General features: G+C 53.8%; 1 protein-coding gene across 4 annotated transcripts; it reads right to left on the bottom strand.

The window, feature by feature from the left end:
* Positions 1 to 10,397: 10,397 nt before the first annotated feature.
* On the bottom strand, positions 10,398 to 17,168 carry TOR4A (torsin family 4 member A). Of its 4 annotated transcripts, none has more exons than XM_035891915.1 (2): positions 17,093 to 17,168; positions 10,398 to 13,191 (listed from the first exon to the last, which is right to left on the bottom strand). In XM_035891915.1, the coding sequence occupies exon 2, from the start codon at positions 13,150 to 13,152 to the stop codon at positions 11,584 to 11,586; it is 1,569 nt and encodes a 522-aa protein (XP_035747808.1). In that variant the 5' UTR covers positions 13,153 to 13,191; positions 17,093 to 17,168; the 3' UTR covers positions 10,398 to 11,583. The 4 variants fall into 4 exon arrangements, with proteins under 4 accessions (XP_035747808.1, XP_035747807.1, XP_009634639.1 ...); XM_035891914.1 differs by having other exon boundaries at positions 17,089 to 17,162; XM_009636344.2 differs by having other exon boundaries at positions 10,398 to 13,187; positions 17,093 to 17,145.
* Between the last annotated feature and the right edge of the window lie 1,035 nt (positions 17,169 to 18,203).

Raw genomic sequence — 18,203 nt, 5'->3', positions numbered from 1 at the left:
TTTTAGCCAGGATTGCATCCAAGGAGAGGGACAGATAAATTTAATTCCTTCCATCAGATGAGCTGTGTTTACCTCAGTGCAGTTAATGGGCAACTCCTGCCCAGAAGTTGACTCCAGCTCTGGCACCAATAGCATCACCTTGCGTTAATCATGTAGAGGCGTCTCAGTGAAGTTCCACATCTTGCACCTCTTGCACACCTAATCCATCTCACTAGCATTGTCCAGCACCCAGTTGTAGGGAGGTGACTAATAACCCAACCTCAAAACAAGCCCAAGGAAAAGGGGGCTCTACCTGTAGGGACAAATCCTGTTCCTATTGGCAATCATCATTACCTATTAGCTTATTGTCATGTGAGTATGACACAGCGATGTATTTATAACTCCCAGGTGAGCTTGTCCAAGCAGGTCACTGGATCCTCCTCAAGTTAGGAGAACCAAGATGAATCAGCACTGCAAGAAGCAGATCTTCTGCCCACCAGGTGCAAGGAGAAACAAAAACCCAATTTCTGTTGAGCTGGATCCAAAGAATTGAATTTCCTCAACCCCCTCTAACCCAGAGACTTCAGTGTATTTCACCAATGGATCACCAAAGCAAAAACCTGAGCCTTGGATGCATCAGGAGCAGCATCCAGAGGTGAAGGTGCTGGATCTTTGGCATAAGGGTGCAACCTGGAAGGCCTTGGCATGGGTCACGGGAGCAACAGAACCAGAATGGGGTGGCTTTTGCAGCTGAAGATGGCAGAGGCCATAGCACTGATGGAGCTGAGGACACTGGGTCACGTCAGGCCAAGGTGCTCTGCAACATTCAGTGCTGTGTTCTGACCTCAAGCCATCCCAGAATTTCAGTGCTGTTCGTGCTAAAGAGGCTTGCAGGGAGGGGCAGAAATGCTTGTATTACATCATCTGAAATAGTTGGAGCAAACCCAAGGCACACAAGCCCTTTTTCATGTTGGAGAGAGAAGCAACAATCTTGAAGCCAAGGACCAGCTTCAAGGCCCCCTCAGCACCCAGAGAGATGGCAGGACCTCGAAGGCAAAGCAAGCCTGTGACTCAGAAACCTTGATCCCGGGGAGGAACATATGAAGTCATCTCAGGAAGAACTGGGCAGTTTGCTGTGATCCATCAGAAAGAGCACGCGATGGTAATGCTGAGTTGTGCCAGCTAACAGGGGTACATACCTCTTCGGTTGCAGCTGTGGAAAAGCTACAGGAAACCAAGCACAGTGTTATGAAAACGTGGAAGCTGGGGAGGGCTGAGAGGGAACACAGCACCAGATTCCCAGATTTTGGAAAATCATGCCTGCAACTGCTTTCTTACCTGCACACAGCTTTTGTGTCAGGTGGCTCAGAGTTTAAGAGAAAACCGCAAGTTCTAGGAATATCCTTCTCCAGGATTTTGAAGATTTTTCTTTTCTTGAAAGAATAGGTGAGATACCACATGGGTCTGGGTTTGAGTGAGAAAATTTGGATAGTGCAGCATGTTATAGGAGCAGGAGAGGGGCAAAGGTACAGGTGAAAACAGAGGTTTTCATTGCAGTTAATACTTTACCTTTTCTTTCACATATCACTTGCTGGCCACAAAAATGTACACACATCTCATGGGGTCAGGTGCCAAGATTTGGTGAAGGGTGGGCTCCTGTGGACTGGATCCCTTATGCCCTTCTGGGGAAGCTGATGCCAGAAGTTAACAAAACCAAAAGCCATGGGGATCTGGTGAGGTGCCCCAGGCTGGAGCAGCAAGGCTGGGAAGAACACGGTGGTCCCTCCAAGCACATCCCCAGGGTAAGAGCCCCAGCAGGGAGATTCACCATTAGCAATAAGGGTCAAATGCAGGGCTCAGGGGAGCAGAGCGATTGCTTCCATGGCTGTAGGAGCAGCCTAAACAGGGCTTGGCCCACAGCTGCCACTTAGCGTGAGTTTGACCTGGAGGAACTCCCTCTGTCCGAGACAGATGTCAGGTGAGGATGACTGGATATCAGGGCAGGGTAGCCAGGGTTGGGATGCAATGGCTGTGGCTTCTGTCACCAACATGCCACCAGCTGAAGCTGTTGCATCAAGGAGTACAGAGCTGCAATGGGCTGGAACAACCTGGGGGCTGCACGGGCACCACATGGCCCCAGGGGTCAAACCCTGCCCAGGGAGCCCTGAGCTGTGGCTCAAGGAAGGTTTTTCCAAGTGGTCTTTTCCCAGGACTGGGTTCCTGGGCAGGCTCTTTCCAGGAGGCAGGGATGGGGAAGTCCCAGGCAGACTTACTCAGACTTCCTCAAGGTGCCGAAATTAGGGCAGCTGAATCCCAGCCCAAGGGATCAGTTGATAAAGCAGCGCAGGAAGCGCAGTGTCAGTAAACTCAAAACAGCATCCACAGATGATCCCGGACCATGTGTATCCTGCATGGAGCTGTGAGTGGCTTTTTGCCGTCACCCCCACAGCCAGAGGAGGTGCCGATGCAGATCCCCACGCTGCAGAGCTCAGCTCCTGCACAGCGACTCAGGGAGCCACTGACCCACTCTACATCTGCGACCAGAGACCATCGAAGCATGCAGGGGAGGTCGGCTGCTTCTGCAGGTGCTTCCTGGAGATGACTATGAGTCCTTTGAGGCAGCTCTAGATGTAGGCCCCAAAAATCATATCCAATAAACTGAATCAATAAGGGAAAAGCACCAAGGGGAAGTAAATGGGGCTCTAGATTAGTTTAGTTATGCGGTTAACTCTTCTACATACTCTTGTTTCAATGATGGCTGATTCCCTTGTCCTTCTAACTCATCCCACCTGGGATATCAATCCATTCAGGGAGTTACTTGCTGATCTCACCACACCTCCCCAGGCCAACAGTTTTCAGATGCAGGTGCGTGAAACTTTGCACCAAAATCCAGGTATTTTAGTAATTGAAACAAACCCATTACAGAGGATCAATGTTCAGTTGGTGTGATCACTGTGAAGACTAAGCACTGCAAGCAAGGCCACCTGTGTTCTGGGCAGGAGAAAGCTACAGCTGAACCCTTGGTAGGCACCAAGGGCTGACAGAACACAAGCAAAGCAGGAACTTGTGAGACCACCGAGGCAGAGCCATAGAATCACGGAATTGTTTAGGTTGGAAAAGCCCTTTAAGATCACCTAGCCCAACCATTACCCTAATCCTGCCATCCCACCAGTAAACCCTGTACCTAAGCACCTCCTCTGCCCAGCTTTTAAATCCCCCCGGGGTGGGGGCTCGACCCCTTCCCTGGGCAGCCCCTTCCAGTGCTTGACAACCCTTTTGGGGAAGAAATTTTTCCCAATGTCCAACCTAAACCTGCCCTGGCACAACTTGAGTCCTGTGGCTCTAGCTAATCCATCCTCCCCTGTCCCCAGGTTCAGTGGCAGCAATTCTGCACTGACTCCTGTCAACCAATTTTGGTGCTTCACTGCTACAGCAACAGCAATTTTCCTAAAGTTTAAGCTAAACCTCACTCTCTGGAGCCAACTCCACGCCCTGCCCGAGGAGGACCAGGCAAACCAAGCACCGTTGTCTCCTTTCTGCCTGTCTTTTGCATAGTTGAAACCTCTTATTATGCTTCACCTGAAACTTTCTGCAGCCTGTGCACCCCACTGCCCCTCACTCCCCTCCCAGAGCTCGCTTTTGCAGGCAAGCTGGCTGGTGCAGCAGAGCACCCGGGCTCCCTCCCCAGGAGGGTGCCCAAATATGGCCACAGAGCTCCAGCGAGGCACCGCGCGCGGCCCTGCATTACTTCATCCCTCGTATATGCAACACACCTCTTTATGCATTTTAATGGGATGTTTGCCTTTCGCGCACCCCCCTGGTATTATTCCTTGTGTGGAGTGGGAGCGCTGCGATCCCCCCCAGGCTTGTTTTCCTTCCAGCCCTTCGCCCTCCCCATGCTGGAACGTGCGTTTGCTCACTCCCACCCTCCTCTGCAGCTCCTTCTTTCAGACCTTTCCTCCAATTTATGCTTTTCATCCCAAGCCTGTCTTGTGCAACACTTGCACACCTCCCAGCTCCACATCCCCTCCAAATTCAATGGGCAGGCAAGCTCCCACCTCTGTCCTCCCCACCGTTTGGTGAATGTTGAATTTCCCCAGCTCTGGAAAGCTTCTAGTTCATCCCAGTAGCTATCAACAGCTATTCTTTGAATATCCTGTCAGAGGAGGAAATTAGACTCTAAGGTCACAACTTAACTTGGAAAACGTTGGAGTGCTTGTCTTCCCTCCGCCTTTCCAAGGTTCACCCTGTCTCCACATGGTCTGAAAAGCCTCCCTCTGCACCCTCAGATGAACTGCATCATTCACAGCTATTGGGAAACCTCTACCTTACCCGAGCTGTCCTTGCCCTTTTCGCCCCTACTGCAGCCCATGATCTTCCCCTGCTGCCACTGATGTTAGATGAGCTGCAACCAGGAAAGCAAATTTTGTTTAGTGAAGACTACAGGACTTGGGGGGGAAAAAAAGCAACAAAGCACTTAACCTTCTAGGGATCATCAGTAGCTTTTCCTTGCCCTGTGTGTACGGGCATATTGGTGTATGTGGAGGTGGGCTTACCTGTAACTGGTATCCCAGTTTGCATCTGTCTGCAAACACTGGTCAGGTGCCCCAGGCCAACATCACATATCCTCTGCAGTTCTTGGTAGAGGCACCAGCAAGGACAAGGTCCCGCTGGGTAGGCACACTGCAGTAGGAGCAGTCCCAGCAGCACTCAGGGACCAGGCAAGCCCAACAAGGCTGGCACGATGCTGCGGTGCCTAACAGAGCAGCTCTGGTCCAGTACTGTGCCATCACTGCAGCACCCTCCCACAGTGAAAAGAAATCCCAGGGAGCCAGGCTGACCACATCAGCCAGCATCCACCTCTGGAAGAGGCTTTAGACAGGCTCGCTTTGATTAGCTCCTTTTCTGGAACCTTTAAATACAAACTTCTTTTCCTGGAGGCAGCTGAAGTTAACCAGAGCTCACACAAAATGTGTGCGTGCACCTGCTTTCCTCTGGCTGGAGCTGGGCTATGTCCATGGAGAAACACAGGGCAAATCCTGTTCGAGTATACTCCCACAGCCTCAGACCTCACGGAGGCAGGAGCAAAATCCCTGGTACAGGAGAGCCCTGAGAACCCTGGAGTCCTCCAAGCCCATGAGCTTGGTGAAAGCAGTTCATTATCACTGTCTGTATAAAAGAAAAACCTCCCAACTCATGAAGAGCAATTTGAGGGTCAAGTGGTCTCCAGCTTTCAACCCTTTCTCAGGAACCACTAAGGATCCCCCTGCAACTGGAAAATAGGAGACCCTGGCCAGGAGGTTGTCCCTGATGATGTTCCTACAGGTGACCAGGGTTGTGGGCACTGAGCAGAGCAGCAACAGGACCCCAGCCCCAAAGGCTGACTGCAAAATGCCAGAGCCCTGCAGCTGACCGGGGACTTGGGCAACACCCACAGGCACCAGCAGAGACACCAGCAAAGGCAGCACGTGCACCAGCATTGATCCCAGCAGGGAGAAATTTGCTCTTTCCATATCTCAGCCACCCACGCTTTGTCCAAGCATCAGGGTTCCTGCACATGGCATCTGACCTGAGCACCCACAGGCACAACCCCCAGTGCCACCCACTGCCAGTTGATGAGGTAGAGACCAGTATGTGCCCAGCGGCCCCTGGGGCTGGGTGGGAGGGAGCAGCTTCAGCCCATGTGTGGGCATGAGGCGCAGTGGCGGATTGTCCATCAGGAACCATGCATGGCTCAGGGGGGGAATCTCCAACACCAACACGGAAAAGAGAGGGCACAGGGATGGAGCACAGGATGGAGACCTACCAGGGGTAGGTCTGCAACAGCACACTGGGGTGCACACCCACCCTGGGGTACACCTTCACCAGCCAGATTGTTCACATGCTGCATTACCCCAGGCTGCTCCCTTCCCTGGGCAGCCCCAGCAATTTGTCCTGCAACCCAAAACAAAGCTGCCTTGGCAGAGAAGGGCATGCAGGTATTGGGAACTATGTGCCCCCCAGCTCAGGGGGCTCTTCTGGTGCCATAGCAGGGTTCTGCCAGCATGGGTCATGCCCTGGGCACAGCTGGCACCAAAGGGAGGGATGTGACCTTCCACTCTAGCTTTAGGCACCTATAGGGAGAAGACAATTGGTGCCTTGGCCACAAGGACCCCTTCAGCATTCCCCACCAGCTGCACAGTTGGCCTGGTGGCCTTTCCTGGCCCCTCAGACCAAGGTGCCCCCATATCAGGGGACAGCAAGAGCAGGGCTGCTCCCTCAGGAAGGAGGGAGCAAGTGGGACCCCAGGACCAGCAGGGCCCATCCCACAGTACCTTTATGGAAGACTGCAGCAGGTCTGAGACAGTGGCTACATCCAACCAAGAGTCCAGAGCAACCCAAAAGCCCAGATCCAGCAACACCAGAGATGGGTCCAGGGTGACGCCAGGAAGACAAGCCACAGATCAGCACCAGGTCCAGCAACAACCAGGCAGGTCCATGGCAATGGGGCAAGACAAAACATCAGGCCACAGGCTGAGGTCTTGGATCAGCAGAGCCCATAGCTAGGCACAGACGGAGCTGAGCTGGACACGAGCACTCCTCCAACACAGCTCCCACAGGGACCAATGGCTCCAGCTGAGCTTAAAGAGGGTTCCTGAGCATGCTTAGAGAATTCTTTCCATGCAGGGAAGGCTCCTGGGTGTGGGGAGCTGCCGTGTGAGGCTTCTATAGAGAAGACTAATTAGTGCCTTCAGAGCTGGTGCTAATTGGTGCATCTTCTGTATTGAGAGGTGCTCCTGAAGGTGGCACGGCTGCTCCATCAAGGTCTGACAGCACCACATGTGATGGGAATGCAGCTCATGCCCATGGGCCCGGGAAAGCCTTCGGCACAGACCAGGCCAATGTGGTCACGGTTTCCATCTGTGCAAGACACACACTATTTCATATTTATTTACCCTCCTTTATCATTGCCATGCCCTCACGGGCAGTAACTGCAGCTCTTCCCACAACCTCACTATACACCTATTTGGAACCACTCTGCACTTGCCTCAGGGTAAATGCAAAAAGAGAATTTGGCCCAAACACCACTCTGGCTTCGGGATGCAGAATAGCTGCTGGTCTCCCCATGAGCCCCCACCAGCCTGTGATGGGGAACGGTTATCCCAGAACCAGCTGTGCTTTGCTCGAGGCCACATGCAGTGCCATGCCCGCGGCGCGGCGGGAGCTACTTTCCATAAATCACTGCTCCAAGCACAACAGGAAGGTGTGTCCAACTTAGGAAGAGCTCTTGCTGACCCAGGAAGCCTTCCCAGTGCCACCTACAGCCACCTTGATAGCAGATATATGTGGCAGCTCCCAGACTTCAGGCAGTCCCCATTCACCAGGGGGATCCAGAGGAGCTGGGTGAAGGCACAGGACAGACATGCAACCACAGCGATTCTTTTTATCTCTAGCAATATCTCCTACAAAATCATATTTTTAGATCTTTTGATTACAAAGAAGCTATTAAGAGTAAAGAAGGGCTGAAGAGATCACTTATAGATAGATAAGGCTATGGACAACACAACATAGTACCCTCTGCAGTCCCCCATCTCCATCAGGTGTTGTACCCACTCCTGAGTGCACGGTGCATTAGGAAGCAAGAGCTGGCAACAGGCGATGGCTCAGACCCATGGGACCAGCCATCCTGGTGTCTTGTGACACCCATGGCCCAGCGCTATGGGAAAAAAACGAGCCCTTCACCAGGCAAAGGGAGCCAACAGCGCAGGGGAGATGTGGGGGATGCTTTCAAAGTGAGGGAGCCCAGGCTGTCCACCAGCCCTCCAATTCACAGCTCGGCTGTGCAGGGGAAGAGCAAGGAAGTGCCAAGTCCGAGTGCCCCAGCTCAGGGCGGTCTCTCTATCCTTCAGCTTCAAACCCATCCTTCCAGCTCAATCAGCATTTTCCCCGGGAAAAGGCAACTGGATAAAGAAATCCACATCTGGCTAAGGAGGACAAAGTCTATGGCGAAAGCATGTTACCACACACCAGGCATCTCAGCCATACCCAGCAAGTAAAAGCTCTCCAGGATAGCCTTGGGTCCCATGACAGGAGCGTCCGAGCCTCCAAGAGACGAAGTGGGACCAAGGACAAGCCACTGTGCTCTTTGTGCTTTGCTCCCCAGATTCCAGCCTTGGATGTGCTGCAGGAGGTGCTGTTTACTTCTCAAGCCCTTCAGCGGGTGTGCCATGGTGTGGGCCTGGCCAGGTACGCATAGGGAGCAGCTATGGTGATGAGCAACTCCTCAGAGAGGTTCTTCTGGTCTGAGGCAGCATGAGAGTGCTCCTGTGCCGAGTGGTGGTGAAGAACCTCACCAGTCCTGGCACAGCCATTATGGGAGACTGAGGTTTAAGTCTCCTTAGCTGTTCCTTTCCCTTAGACCAGCTCCCTTTGCACACAGCGTTGAGAAATGAGCCATCGGGCTCTTGGTGCTCAGCACTGTGGATCACCCATGTGCCAGCTCCACTGCCTTGAAAGCGCCTGGCAGGGCTGGTGGCTTTGCAGAGGATCTCAGGGACAGTATGGACAGATGTCTAAGCTGGGATCCCGGGGAAGACTGGGGTTGGGGACAACCCAAAGGGCCATTGGAGCTGGGATCCGAGTCCTGGGGTAAGTTGGGACTGGAGACAACTTGGACAGATATCCTTATCTTCTGTCAGGCAAAGTCCTCTCCATGGCCTGGAGGTTCCCGTGCTTTCTGATGAAGGCCTGCAGAGGTACAAGCTGCTACATGGGCTGGGAGCATAGGGAGGGCTGGCACACATGCAGCACTGGCCAGATTGTCCTCTCCAGCACTGGCTGAGGGATGAGGTACTCATCATGCAGCAGAAAGCTGAACCCCACTTCTTAGCACTGAGAGGTGCTTTGTGGGAGGCGAAGACCTTGGCAGGTCTTCAAGGTGCACAGGGCGCCTGTGCACCCCATGTTTTTTGCAAAACAGTTGGGACAGCTTTGCCTTAGGATGGAACTGATGTGCAGAAGTGGGGTGAGACAGATAGGGAGCAAAGGCAGTGCAATATGTCCCAAATCTTCCCGAGCAGAGGCATGAGGGGCCTGACGCTGCTGAGACTAAGGGTGCTGAGCTGATCAGGGTCAGCCCAGAGCCACCCAGCATGCAGCTCGTGGGGGATATGAAGGCATGGGCTGATGCCTCAGCAAAACTCAGGCAGTTTGCTTGGGGCAGTGTTGGGCTGAGACCCCTGGTTTAGGGCAGGTGAATCTTAGAGGGATGAAAACAAGCTCTGCAGATGCTCAGCTCCACTCAGAGTCACCCTCCCCTCTTCCACAGGGGTGATGGTTGGTGCAGAGGCACCCAGGGACCTCTGGCACAACTGAACACCCTTTGGGTGGGCTGCAAGTGCAGACATCCGAAAGCAAGTCTGAATCCCCTCCAAAGCAACTCAGGTGTCCCCACAGAACCTCCAGCCCCTTGCATAGCCCTTGGAAACCTGAAATCCTCCCCTGTGAAGGCAGCGCTGCCATCAGCACTGCAGCCTGTCCTGATGCCACCACAAAAGTCATTTGTAATCCAACACCCATGGGTGCCTGCTTCAGCAGCACCCCTGCAGCCCAGCACTACAGATGCTGATGGCATTTCCAGCTCCCAAACCCCAGCGGGGTGGATGACGCTTCCCTCTCCTATCATACTCTTGGGTTTTGAGCTCATCTCCCAGAAACAAGAGACCTTTGTAGAAGAAACCAGATATAACATCTGTCCCTCTCCCAGATGGAAGAGGAGGGGAATCCTGGTCCCTGAGTTCTTTCTGTTTCTTATCCAGGATAAAAACGTATTAACTGTCCTGGTAGCAAAGTCTCACTAAGCTATGGAAACCAGCTCACACATGTCACTTTTCGCGGACACTTGCATCTGGAAGGTGGCTTAGCTTCCTTCAGAACCCTTCCCCTAAGCCATGCAAGCAGCCCTTCTTGCGCCCTGCCCAGCTGCTCTCTGGGGCCATTCTGCAGGAGAAAAAGGCTTCTCCACCAGGTAATTTCAAGAGGAGAAACCACAGACAGGCTTTCCAGCCCAGCGTCATCTCAGCCAAGGACGCACTTCCCTGGTTTCCAGCCTTGTCCCCGCTGTGTGGCTCTGGGGGGTGGAGGAGCTGTGCGGCACAACAGCTTTCAGCACCGCTGCACCGTGTGATCTTTTGGTCTGGTTTACCATGAACGTACCCTGACGAGCTGCACACCTACACACTGCATCAAGGTGGTCTGCAAAAAACACACAGCAAAGCTGTAGCCCTTGCTCCCAGTCTGAGTCACCACTTGATGTGCAGCTACATTGGTCCAGAAGAGAAATTTGGGAGGAAAACCACATTTCAGTCAAATAAAGGAAATGTACTTTGAATGATTTTATTCAGGATAGTTTGGATTTATTCCTGACAATAGCTCTGGAAGCAGGAGTTTGTGATGGAAGTCTTTGGACTATTAGAAAGAGGCAAATCAAACAACCAGTGCAAACATCCACAGGGTTACGTATACGATAATTCACAGCAAATTGTAGAAGGGGATTTAGGCGTGAAACCAAAAACATGAAAAAGCAACGTCTCAGATATCTGCTCAGTTTGCCTGCTCAAAACAAGGACATGTGCCTTTCCTGAGGTGCTTCCAGGCTGCCTGCTCTCCCCTGGGTCTCAACAGCAAAGAACCTCTTCTTGGCCTCGCAGGACTAGGAACAAGCCCAGGATTCCCACCGCACCCGGCCCAGACAGCCCAAACTGTCTTTTCCAGTGTATGTTGCTTAATATATGTCAGTTGCTATTTTGGGCTCTCTAGATAATGAGTGTGGTGAAGTTTACCCTGAAGCGAAAAGCAGAAGAGCTCTCAGGACGAGTTGCCACCACCAGACCTGAAACAATCCAGCAGTTATTTCTGCACCAGCTGGCACAGCCGAGCAGTCTTCAAGGCAAGCCCAAACAGACTTGCAGGGCAGAAATTTCTCTGGAGGTGCCAAAGGTGAGCTCAGGTATGAGCTCAGAGGAGCAAGAGCTCAGGAACAGGTCCAAAAAGCAGTCTCCGGAGCGTGCGGTCACGTAGGAGCTGGAGAAAGCAGAGCTCTGACCGCCCACACTTTTGGGGGAACAAGGAACCACAAATTCTCTCAGTTCTCCTGGGTGTCCAGCATGGCCTCTGCTCTGCACAACACCAGCCAGGACCAAGAAAAGCAAAGAGCTGAAGACTCTGAGCCTGGAGGAGGAGCAAGACACAGCTACGTGTACCTCAGCGACAGTAACCCGATTACTCTTTCCTCCTCCTGTTTATATCCCGCAGCATCTGTTCTCATCTCACAACTCCTTAATGACAAAGTATCCCAAATGAGCGTGTGAGGAACAAAGCATCTCACAATTAATGGGAGGTTGCTTGGGCTTCGTTGCCTGTGCCTTATTCGCAGAACATTAGGAACAAGTGAAGCATCTAGAGGAGAAGAGAGACCCGGGCTGCTGCCCCTCTACGTCAACCAGGACGGAGTCAGTGCAGACCTGAGAAAGGACACCTTGACCACAGCCTGCGGTAACGTACTCCTCCATAAGCCCAGAATTTTGAAAAATCCTGAGAGCAGGACTTGATCGCTGCAGTAAATCACTACAGCAGGTTGACTTTGGCCACAACCTGCTTGCAGCCCATCCTGGAGTACTGCTTGCCCCCTGTAGTGTAGTAACTGAGCTGACTCACTAAATTTTCAATATGCTTCTGGTCGGGATACAGCCCTTCCCTCCTCATCTCCTCTAGGAAGCAGTTGATGACATGAGTCTTCTCCAGAAGAACAAATGGGATGATGTCTGCGGATTTCCAGAGAGGGTGGGCATCGGTCAGCACAGGCTTGATGATGCTCAGCAGTTCTTCAACTTCCCTTTGCTGATGCAGAAGCTCAGCGGATGCATTCTGGATAACAAACTTTGTTATTTCACCACCTCCTATGTTGCTTATTAAAATGTAGATGGCATTGAGGAACTCGTTGGTTTGATTGGGTTCAAAGAATCGGCTGAGAGTATCCAGCAGGACTGGAGACATGAGTTCAACCTCATCCAGAATAAACAGTGGTATCTTCTCTTCTATTTCGGCTCTTGTAACCATGTCAGAAATCTTCTTAGACAAATCTATTTCGCAAGTAAGAGGAGCCACCCCGTTGGGGCAGTGATGCATAACAAAGTACTGAAGCACAAAGTCATTGTCCATGACGGAACGAAAATGTTTGGCCAGCAGCCAGCCAACGTGACTCTTCCCAACTCCTGTCGGGCCATTTAAAGAGATTACTAGAGGCTTGTTGTGTATGTGGGTAGCCAGATAGTCTTTCAGTAATTCCATAATACTTTCCACAGCAGCCTTCTGCCCAAATACTTCCCGGTGCATTGTTTTCTCCAAACCATCTAGGTCGTATTTTTGGACATTATCATCCAGGTTCTCTATTGCATTGAGAATCTGGAAGAAGATAATGACAATGAGCAAGAGGAGGCAGCGTTTTGCCTTGCTCTTCTCCTCTGTTGGAAGGTACCTTTTTGTTTTATCTGGATACAGGACTATCCTAGATTTCCTTCGATTCTTTTTCCGCCTGTATTTTTTCATAGCGTTCTGCTCCACAGATGTGTCAAAGGTGAAGTACTGGGAAGTTTCGTAGCTGGACTGATTAAAGAAGGACATGGAGGAGCTGTACAAGCTAGTTCGGTTCAGGGAAAGCTGCCTTTGAAGCAGCCTCGTATGGACAAGCTCTGAAGACTTCTCGCGAGGGAGCTCTAAATGCAGACGGCTTTTCTTTTGCACCCGGTATCGTCGTCGCAGGCGGATGATTGCCCTCAAGGGAGAAGAAATAGAAGACATTTTCTTTGAAGCAGCAGAGATTTCAGTATCCGGTACTTCTTCCCCATCGCTCTCATAGCAAGACACCTCTCCTTTTGCATCACTCTCAGCACAGGGCATTTCCCCTTCCCCATCACTGTCAGTGCCAGGCACCTCTCCTTCCACACTGCTCTCAGCACAAGGTGCCTCTTCTTTCGTGTCGGTCTCGGCACAGGGCACCTCTCCTTCAGCATCGCTCTCGGCACAGGACATGTCCCCCTCGGTATCGCTCTCCGCACAGCATAGCTCTCCTCCCAGGTCCTCCGTGGCAGAGGACACTTCTCCATCCACCTCAGCACAGGGCAGCTCTCCGTCCATCTCGTCTGGTTCTTCCAGCCCATTCACATTATCTTCTTTCTTAAAAAAAAAAAAGAAAAAAAAGAAGACAATGTAAAATTAATCTTTGTAAGGAAGTGACCGGTAACAGCCAAATTAGAAATCCTGCTTTCTAACAGGCAGAACAGTTGCCTGTAGCAATCAGCAATGGCAAGGTGGCAGAGTCTTTCACACCTAAACTAACTGTCTGGAAGATGCTCTAGACATGCAAAACTACAGATGAAATTCAGTGTAAATAAATGCGAATCAATGCATACCACAAAACCAACTCCGCCTTCACACGCGGAAGGAAAGCTTCAAGCTGGCTTGAGCCAAAGCCGAGGGCTCTGCCACGGAGCTGCCACGAGCAAGAGGCAGGACCCCAGGCAGATAGACCTGCGGCCCAAACTAGGGCTGCCCAGCCCTATTTCTGCTAAGTACAAACAAGACACAAAACCTCTGTACCGGCAGGTGCCCCCCTCCCCCCCCTCCCCCGCCGGGACAGAGTCACTCGTACACCTGTGGAGACCTTTTGGGGTGTGGAAGCGCGCATGGGAGAAACTTATTCAGGCCGTGAAGGTCATGGTGGCATGGCATCTCCCTTGGCAGGGGGGGATTTTTCCTGGCTGTGCTGATGGGTGCACCAGGAGGCACAGGTCGCTACCAGCAGGGAGAGGAGGTGAGGGCAGTGTCCAGCCAGTGCTCAGCCCCCTGCCCACAGCTCCCCAGGCTGCCCCAGACAGGGAGGGCTCAGACAGGGTGCAGAGAACCAACGTGGTTGTGACTAAGCCTGCCAGCAGCATACGGCTGTGGGGAGAGGAGTGGGGCTGCCCCACAGCACCCCAACCCTCCTGCCCCCACGTCCCTTCCCTGCCCCATGTGCCCACGCACCCGCACCCCTGGACACGCGGTGGCTGCTGTGCCCTTCCCAGGTGAGACCCTGGAGCCACGCAGGAGAGTATGGGGACGCAAGCATCCCTAGGAAAAACCATCTGCATAGGGAATGCACAGACAAACCTCGGTTGGCGAACAAGGAGGAAGAGGAGAGGACACACTCTGGCAGCAGGACGCGATGACAAGAGGCATGGACATGGCAGGGAAGGACCCAGGAGAAAACTGCTCTCCAAGCTTGGATGTGGCCACACAGCAGGACCCCACACACGACCACCTCCATGTGCTACAGCGACGGGGACAGCTCCGTCCCTGCCCGGCGCGAAGCTGTTGGTGGCAGGAGCTGTGTCACAGTAGGAGGGCATTTCCCCGCCACCTCCAGACCGCAGCAGCACTGACGCAAGGGGATAGTTTGACGTGGTGACATTGCCAACCCTGAGAGCAGGAAGCCGGCACAGGCAGGGTGAGGAAAGCCACTTTCATCGCCGCCCAGAAAAATCAACCCTAGGTTTTGCCAAAAGCACTGAGTCTCCTGGGAGGAGGAGGAGGTCCCCAGAGGGTTTGTTACTAACGCACTTCAGCTCAGCAGGATTTTCCTGCAAAATGTCACGCTCCGGCAAAGGTTTTACTTCCCCAACCACGGGGCTGACGCAGGCAGCCACCCACCGGCACGCAGCGAGTGAAAGGGTGGCGGGGAAGCTGCATGGGGAGTTGCATGTGCTGGGAAATGCTCCCGGCCACCTCCTCACTTTTTCCCTGCTCCCTTCCTGGCTTCTCTGAAATGCCAGAGCGCGCCGAGCAGAGCCTTTGCCCCTGCCCTGGGCCAAGCTGGTTTCTGGACTGTGTGCCGTCAGCCAGCTCGTCATGGGAACTGAGCCGGGGCAAGCGGCTTCCCCCCGTGCTGATCGGCGCTGGTCACTGGACAAGCTACTGCTGTGCAGCAATTAGCTCCAGGTGCTAATTGCTGACTGTGCGCAGGGTTTGGCCATGCCCAGAGCAAGACCAGCCAGACAAGATTCCTGCAAGGTGCAGAGGCAGCACTGGGCAGGAGGGCTGGGGGCCACCACCACCAGCATGCTACTGGGAGCCCTGGGCTGTCCCCACGCCACCCTGAGGTCACACCCTTGCTTCTCTCCATCTTGCACACTTTGCCTTGCTCACACGGTGCTTGGAGGTCCCCAGCAGGACAGCTGCCCCCAAAGCTGCTGGGGAGCAGCCCCTATGGCACAGGCCAGTATGGGCCATGGGCCCCAGGGAGCGGGGACCCCACAGAGCTCAGCCTGGGACCAGGACAACCCCCTGGGCTGTAACACACAGTGAAGCTTTCTCAGCCCCAAACCCATTCAGGTATGGAGGGGGTTGATTAAATGCCGGGGGGGACTGTGGGACTTTATGGGAAGAGGTTTAGGGAGCATATGGATGCTGGCAGTGAAGAACAAGACCACCCAAAGGCTCCCCCGCTGATGCTGCCGACATGCAGCACTGCAGCCCCGGCCAAAGCATTCCTGGCAGCCTGGAGCTGACTCTCCGACCACCGCCGTGTCCATGGGGGGAGCCCAAGGCCCCTATGAGGCTGATGGAAGCTGGCCAGGGTGGAGCATTCATTAGCCAGGAGATGCTCCAGACCATCTTTCCCAAAAGCCGAGAGCCCAAACAGCACATCCATGCCACCAGCATGGGATGCCTAACCCTCCAGATGAGCCAAGCGAGGCAGGGTGGAGGGACCAAATCCCATCCTCAGCAAGAAATCTGTCCAGTCACGCATATAATAATCCAATTAATACCATGACTCAATACCTGCTGGTATTTACCTAGGACTGGAATTTTGTAAAAGCAGCCCCTGCTTGCTCAACATCGGATTGGGGCCGGGGCAGGTGGCTGTGCCAGCCCGGTGGTGCTGCCAGCCTGCAGAGATGCACTTTCGGCAACTTAATTAGGTGTTTGGTGAAAACAATAGGAAAAAGAACCTGGCAATTAGGGCCGCAGCATCACAAGCGCTCGTGCAAACACCATTAGTCACGGCTCTGCGCAGAGCCAGGCCGCGCCACGGGAAGACTTGCACTTAGCTCTTGGAAAGACTCTTGGGAAACCTCCAGCTTTCCTGCTTTAGCTCTTCCTCTCTAACATTTGCATTCCTGTGTCACCCTGCTCCTGCCAAAACAAGGTTTCCACAACAGACGAGCCTGCGTGGGCAGCCGGAGGCAGCCGGGCCGGGAGGGGAGTGGGACGGGGGCAGCCTCTGGGCAGACAGCGTTCGTGGGTAGAAAGAGCCCAGTTTGCAGGAGACATCAGCCCGACACCAGCCAGAAAAACATGTCCCCGGTTAAAGTACCAGCTGCTGAATCCCAAGGATGGCCTTAGAGAGGAGGGAGCTGCACCCCAATCTCAGGCTCTTTGGGTTAGCAAAGCTTCTGGGAAAAGGGAACAGCTGGAAAATCCCAAAGGCTGATCCTGCTGCTGAAAGCCAAACCCTCTGTCCAAAACCGAGCACTTCCAGGTGGAAAAGCAGAGCAAAACGGCCCCTTGCAGCAGGGGCCGTGGATTGAAGGGCATTGGGCTGGGAGCAGAAATCCCAGATTGTGGCACCCCAAGTTGCGGCTCCCTGGGGGCACCACTTGGAAACAAGCTGAGAAACACAGTTTGCTTCACAGCTTGAGCTCAGGGCGTGCAGGCGTTCGCCCTCCCCGAAAACACAGCACAGGGGTGACAGCCCAGGCAATGCAAAACCCACCCGTGCCACCCCAAAAGCCTGCTTGCCACCAAACCCCACCAGCCCCCCCTTCCCAGCCCAAATCTTTTGCTGAGCCCCAAAGACCAAGACTGATGGGAAGGGCAGCAGGTGGAGGGGAAGAGCCTGGAGCATCCAAAACAGGTGGGAACAGGAGGGTCCCCGCAAACCCAGGGCGGTTTTCGGTGGAAAGGGGCCATTGGGGATGAGCAGGAGGGGGTGGCGGGGATGGAGCTCGAAGTGGCCGAGGCCAAGGGGTGCCACAGTGGCCCCCCATGGGGTGGGGATCGGGACAGGGGAGCCGAACCAAGCGCAGTTACCCACAGCGTCTCCTTCGGGGCCGGCTGCCGGTGCTCCCCTTCAGCCATCGAGCCCAGCCTCTGGCTTCAGACGGGCCGGCACAGCGGCATCGTGCAAAGAAACACGAATCCCTGGTGGCCGGGATGGGGATGGGGCAGTGAGATAAGCTCACTGCCTGCATGGCCTCAAAAGCCCTGAGTTTGGGCAAAACATCCCCACCCTCTGGGGTGTAATTAGCCCAGAGCCCGACACCAGTAAAGGTCGAAGCAGCGATGCTGCGAAGAGAGGTTATTGGGGCTGAGCCAGCACTGGTGCAGCTCAGGGACGAGGTTGCTCACCAGCAGGGAAAACAAGGGAGAGCAGAAAACAGAGCAAATCTGGTAAAAAAATAGTGAGCCCATAAAAAAATGGTGAGTCTGGAAAAAAATGGTGAGTCCAGATAACGGGTTTGTCTGTCCCTGGGCAGGCTCCTGCTCCGCTACCGCCGGCCACCCTGACCCTGCTGAGGCTTTTGGCCCCTTCCCAGCCCCCGGCCCCGCGGCAGAGGGACGTGGGGACAGCCAGGCCAGGCTGCACAGCCGCTGCGGGACTGACCTCGGAAGAGATGGAGCAGGAACCCTGAGCCCTCACTGCACAAAAACTCCCCAGGGAAAAACCACTGCTTCCATCAGCTGCGTTGAGAGGGAGAAGGAGGAAACAGCGGAGGGGTTTCCGTACCCGGCGGTGCCAAGGCTCGTCATGGTGGCTCCTCCTCACTTCCACCTGCAGCTCAATTTCCCTTTAGCCCTAACGAACCTGCCCCGGCCCCTCTGCTGCCTCTCACCTGTGCTTGCACAACCTGGCCAAGGCTTTTTTCCCTGAAAAACAAGCCCAGTTGGTAAAACCAGAGCAGCCCCAAAGTGACCTCTTGCTAGTCAAGCTCTTATTTTTGGATAAACCCCCAGCTGGACCCTGCTCCCTGAGAAAGTGCCTGCCCAGGAACAAAAATAGAGAGGGGAAAAAAAAAACAAAACCCAAACAATTTGGGGTGTTTCAGAGCATCACAGCACAGATCCCACCTTGGCCGCAATGCACATGAAGGTCCCCACATCTCGATGGGGAGGGGATGTTCTGCACAGGCCTCCCCCTACCCGGA

Source organism: Egretta garzetta, unplaced genomic scaffold, assembly GCF_000687185.1.
Source record: "Egretta garzetta isolate BGI_Z169 unplaced genomic scaffold, ASM68718v1 scaffold143, whole genome shotgun sequence".
Taxonomy (NCBI): Eukaryota; Metazoa; Chordata; class Aves; order Pelecaniformes; family Ardeidae; genus Egretta; species Egretta garzetta.
The sequence above is the reverse complement of the archived record's forward strand: the minus strand, read 5'-3'. Positions and strand labels throughout refer to the sequence as shown.